The sequence below is a fragment of the Cryptomeria japonica genome, chromosome 10 (assembly GCF_030272615.1).
Source record: "Cryptomeria japonica chromosome 10, Sugi_1.0, whole genome shotgun sequence".
NCBI lineage: Eukaryota > Viridiplantae > Streptophyta > Pinopsida > Cupressales > Cupressaceae > Cryptomeria > Cryptomeria japonica.
In genome coordinates, this window is record NC_081414.1 from 285100520 (window position 1) to 285106557 (window position 6038).

General features: G+C 37.6%; 1 protein-coding gene across 1 annotated transcript; it reads left to right on the forward strand.

Moving 5' to 3' along the window:
• Positions 1–4063: 4063 nt before the first annotated feature.
• Positions 4064–6038, forward strand: LOC131055578 (anthocyanidin 3-O-glucosyltransferase 7). Its single transcript, XM_057990046.2, has 2 exons — positions 4064–4798; positions 4885–6038. The coding sequence occupies exons 1-2, from the start codon at positions 4285–4287 to the stop codon at positions 5805–5807; spliced, it is 1437 nt and encodes a 478-aa protein (XP_057846029.2). The 5' UTR covers positions 4064–4284; the 3' UTR covers positions 5808–6038.

Genomic DNA, 6038 nt, shown 5'->3' on the forward strand with positions numbered 1-6038 from the left:
TCTATATGCTTATCCTTTCACAAGTTTTCTAGTTTTCTCTATATTGTTGTGGTTTCCCTCCTAGTCTAAGTTGTAGGGTGGTCCTTTTGGTAAAAGGTTGTGGGAAGCCTTTCAAAATCAATTGCATTATGATTGTTCCCTCGATTGCATTAGTTGCAGTGTAAGAGGGCTTTCCATCTATATGGTTTGTGGCTCCTTCCTAGACCCATATGTTCAGATTATGTAATTTTGTTGTGTTGGGACCTTTGTTCCTACCAGTTTGATGCTCTGATAAAAACTATCCTTTGGGTCTTGTACTTTTTGGTTTATTTTGGTCTTGGTGGTCTCATTGCTTGTGATTGTCTCCCCTTTGTGCTCCTATGTGGCAACTTTGTAATGATTTGAGCCTCTCTCAACTTAAACTAATTAGAACATCCTCAATTTACCTAATCCTAATTAGTAGCTACCAATATGCATGGAGGGCAATCAAATTTTCTAAGTACAAAATGGTAAAATATCTCATATCAAATTGCTAATCCTAGAAGTAATGTAATGTGTGAATTCAATTGACTAGAGAACACTAACATCTTACTTGAACTTTTTTTTTCAGTTAGGATGTCAATTTTACTCATCACCATCACCAATTTTTGAAAATAAAAAATTAACCAACTAGTATAATTAGATCTTGAAGATTCTAATGTACCAAGGAGCCTACTTTAGGATTTGTGACAATTGCACCTTCAGATGCAAAGAGTACCTATTTATTCCTTAAGTTGATACACTAATGGTTATAAAATGCTAGAAAACTTCTTGGATCCATCTCTACTAAGCTCTTATTCTCTCTTGGCTTGCAAATTAGTATGATTTTCTTCGCATATGACTTAATTATGGATGAATCCATGAATTTGCAGATTGTTATTAAAACAACTCCTCAATTAAAGGTGTCAATAGTGTGAACCTCAATGAGCACATCTAGATTTCTCAAATTTAAGCCTTTTTTTAATGAAATAGATCTTGATTTGTTTGAAGCTTATGAAATCTAATAAAAGGTTTATCAATACAAATTATTAAAGGGATATAACGCTATCCCTTCTTCCCATGGGAACCCTAAAATTTGCCCCCCAACCTATACATGCAAACATCATATATGATATAAGTAATTTCATTCTATGGTTTTTCAAGTAATAAGAAAGCTTTGATTTTATTTGTGAGATGTTTAGAGTTTAAATAGTTTAAAGATAAAGAAAGTTTGAGTTATCTCGAGAATTTAATTTTAATTGAAATGAACTTTTATTTAGTCACTAATGCATTTGGTCTAGATTTCCGACGGAGGATTCTAACAGAGAAGGTATATTGTGACCAAATTTGATTTTTTTTTGAAAAAAAACCCGAATTCATCGGAATTCTGACTGTAATTTGACATTTGGTTTTGACAAAGAAGGCATTAGTAATGAATTTTTATGTTTTTTCAAAAACGTGCCCACGTTTGTCAGAAATCCGATGACAATGACCATTACAAAAAAAAAAAAAGAGGGCAAGTCATTTGTGCATCTCAATCCCGTGTAGGCGTCTGCATCGAATTCAACCCCCGACTTGTGTTGCATTGCAATATTGCGTAGGAGGTAGATTATTCACCTTAATTTCATCATGCAAAAAATTACACCATTCAAGATATTCCTTTCAAGAGATTCTACAACTTTTTCTTTTATACATGCTAGCTATGCCTGCATTCTTGTGGATATTGACCGATTGTGGAAGTAACTCTTGGAGTATGAGAGCTTCCTTTTTTATGCAAAATATGTTAGGAAATGAGACATATGTTGGTTAATTGACCAAGTTTTAGATGCAAATTGGTCAATCTCATATTCATATTGATTATCCAATCTCAGGCTGGATGACTCCTAGTCAAAGGTGTGGTTCCCTGAATGCGTAATCCCTATAGGAATCCACTCATCGTAAAACCATATATCTATGATTGAGGAGTGAAAATTCAAGTTTCTCGGAGCAATCCCTTTGAATAAACTAATATCTATTGAAGGGGAATTCCACCCATAGAATTGTAGGGGTCCAAGAAACTATGATCTATGGAAGGGGCTGATTAGACCTTCCAGATCTTCCTTCCCAGAATCAATATTGTATTCTTGACGGTTATAACTCCTTGATTACTTGAGGGTTGCTTCGAGAAAGTTGTGCCTGGAATTGGGTAAGGCTCTCTACAATAAGGGGACATCTAGTTCCACCTCCCTTTACCTCGGGGGTGCATGCCAAGTCTCACTATTTGTTCTCTGATTCATTGTTTGGCCAATATAATGACGTATGGATGGATAGTTGCATTAGTCCCCTTGCATTGGAGTTGGAACTCAATAGAGTTGATATCCTCTAGTTTCCCATAGAGTTGATATCCATCCCCTAGTGCCTCAAGAGGATCACATTCATATGAGGGACAAGAAGAGTCTTATCACTTTGAGAGTTTTCACCAAGATGAGTAGCCCGAGTATGGACCTCAAATCTTACAAGCTTTATAAAATTTGATAGGTGTGATATAGGATAGGTTTTCACCCACAACAGAGGTACCTCATGAGGATCCACTTGTAGTAGAGGAGCATACACTTGCATCTTGGGAGCTTATTATGAGTTCACCTTGAATTTGGGAAATACACATAGAGGAGATAGAAGATTGATCAATACACATTACCTAGCCTCATCATGCATAAATACAAGAGGTATAGACTATAGCAACCACATATCATGAGACAAAGGATCATATTCGAGAGTTGCTTCATCTCCAATCCTCTACATTTTTAAGATCCATAAATGGGGTTGAGGCTAAGTCTTGGTCACTTAGCTTGGAATTATGCTTTGGGTTGCATCTATATGTGAGCAACCTAAAGGCATAATTTCCAATGCAATTTTTGAGAGGACTTGCTTCCACCTTGTGGTAGGAGGATAAAATGCACCAACTCACATTCGAAACCCTGTCATGGGATACCATTTTGGAGTGCTTCAAAGTGTTTTCTATTTCAAAATATTTTTGACATAGATGCATAGATGAGTTTCACAATTTACATACTGAGGTTTCGCAGTGGCTCAACATGAGAGTTAGTTTTTGGAGTTCTTGTAGTTTGTAGATTACATTCAAGACAAGTTACTTGTCAATTATTTCATTAGGGATGGAAAGCTCAAAATTTCAGTTTTCCTACACATGGACAATCCAAATGACTTTAGGGTTGCTATGGCAAAGTCTCTTATGAAAAATGAGATACATGGGAGGACACAAGAGGCATGAGAGAAGTTTGTAACCTTGATCAAGGGACTAGAGTGTCCATAGGCCTCCCCATCCTTCAAAGGAGAATTTAGACTTACTATAGGATTTCGAAAAAAAACCCAATAGTATCAATATTAGGGACAAAGGTCTAGAGCATAGTAGGGGCCATAGGGTAGTCACATGTGACCATCATTGACACAAGGATATTTTAGGTATGAGAGACTATAGGGATATCAAGCTAGGCCTTCTATGACTCAACAACCTTTTAGGAGAGAATCTCAAAAAAATTATGTTTGAACTTCAAGAAGTTTAGTTTGAGGATAAGAATAGTTAAGAAATGAAATAAGGGAAAATATGAAATGATTATATCAAATTGAGGTTAGGATTTTATTAGTTTAGTTTTTAATCTGGTTATATGTAAATAATATATAATATACATTGACAAATATCTTTGTTGAGACATCTATTACACTAAGAGATATTGATGAAAATAGATGCTTTAAGAAAGATATCTCTCTCATCATATATATATATGTGTATATGATATATAAATGAATTTTTAATTGAAGTATAAAATTTCATAAACTAAAAACAAATTATCATATTAATTTTTTTTAAATTAATATCTATTTTGAGAATTCAATTTATACAAATGATAGCATACAATAAAAGCATCATCCATCAAAATTTAAACCTGAAAAGATATGTTTCACCGGAATCAATATAAAGACAAAATATCAACATCGACGTGACCAGCAACTTGATGCACCACAATATCGTCTTTTTAAGTGGCTCAACTTTCTTCCAAGAAGTATTGTACGTTTCTCCTATTAAAAAATATGAGACGGTGTACACGCAGTGCAGGCTCTATCGATAGAATTTGTACGTCACACGTATGGAAATTTGAGCCACTTGTGTGATAGGTAAAAAACTGAATTTCAATTACCTAATTTCCTGGCTAATTTGTAGACCTGAGCTCTCTCGGCGATCGTCTTTAATACTACTGAAGGAATCAGGTGGCTCGAAATAGTTGAAACTTTATGAATATAGGTAGGCAAAGCATAGGACACGCTCTTCTCATCCCCCTTCCTTACCAGGGCCACATTAATCCCATGATGCAGCTCGCCTGGAAGCTCGTCTCCAATGGTTTCCTCGTTACCTTCCTCAACACCGATTTCAATCACAACCGCATTATGCAAGCCAAGACTAGAAACCCTATCCATAATAACTGGGACGGTGGCATCCGAATGATATCCATTCCTGATGGATTGCCACCCGATGACGAGCGCACCAACATTCCAAATCTACTGGAAGCATTAGATAACAGCATGGCACCATCCGTGATTATGAGGCTTATTGAGGAGATCAACGAGAGGGAAGAAGAGCACAAGGTCAGTGGTATAATAGTGGATGCAATGACATGTTTTGGGTTGAAGGAGGTAGCCGATTTGTATCAGATTCCTATCTTTGCTTTCCACGCATCGCTTGTCGCCAACTGTGCCCTCCGCTACTTCATTCCGAGGCTCATCTCTCTTGGGATCCTTGGTCCGAATGGTAAGACAGAATCACACTTGTTTCTATTTTTTCTTTCTTTTCCTTAATGGTTTTGGTGAGACTCGTTGTGATTGGTGTTATTGAAGGAGCTCCCAAAGAAGATCAGAAGAAAATAAGGTATATTTCCTCCATGCCGCCTCTGCGTTCTGGAGATCTTCCATGGTTGTTCGGTGGAGAGAAGATGTTTAAGAGATGCATCCGGATGGGGGAAGGTTTAAAGCAGATCAAGATGGTCCTCACTAATTCTTTTTTCGAGCTTGACGGTCCAGTGGTGGAAGAGTTATCCAGAGATTTGGAAGTCTACCCAATCGGTCCTCTGATTCCTGGTGAATTTCTGGAGGGCGCTAAGAGGAGTACAAGTAAGGCCCTCCCAAGCTTCTGGGCAAATGATGTGGATTGTCTAGAGTGGTTAGACAAACAGTCTACCCAATCTGTAATCTACGTATCCTTTGGTAGCCTCGCAGTGTGGAGCCAAAGCCAGGTGGAGGAGTTCGCCGCGGGGTTAGAGGCTACCCAGAGACCATTTCTGTGGGTTGTGCGGTCAGATCTAATTGAGGGCAGCAAGACTATTTTTCCCCCGGGCTTTTTAGAACGCGTGAGGAACAGGAGCTGCATAGTTTTCTGGGCGCCACAGTTAGAGGTGTTATCTCATCCTTGTATAGCTTGCTTTGTGACTCACTGTGGATGGAACTCTGTACAAGAGAGCATCACCATGGGAGTTCCAATGCTCTGCTCACCTTATTTTGTAGATCAGTTTCTTAACCGCACATATATTGTGGATGTCTGGAAAATTGGGCTGCCTTTGGAATCGAATAAGGATGGAATAATAGAGAAGGCGGAGATTGCTAAAGCCGTTGACAGATTGCTTGTGGGAGAAGATGGCGCAGAGATAAGGAAGCAAGTCACCAAACTAATGAGAACCAGTAGAGACACGGTGAAGGAAGGAGGATCCTCTTTCAATAACTACCGTTTATTTCTTCAGCAGATGAAGAAAAAACTTGTTGACTGACAGATATTTGGCTCTAACTTCTTTAGTTTCTCAGATTATTTGTGGTGCGGAGGGGATATGTGGTCATTCAGTTTCATTTAGTTTGATTAGATTCCGTAATGTTGATATTTGTGTATTTATCTTCCTTTTCATTTAGTTTTGGCCCTTTTAAGGGAAAGGAACAATCTTGTGTAAAAGTATTTTCAGAATGATTTAATATGTATTTATAAATGGTACAATGTTGTTAGTTCA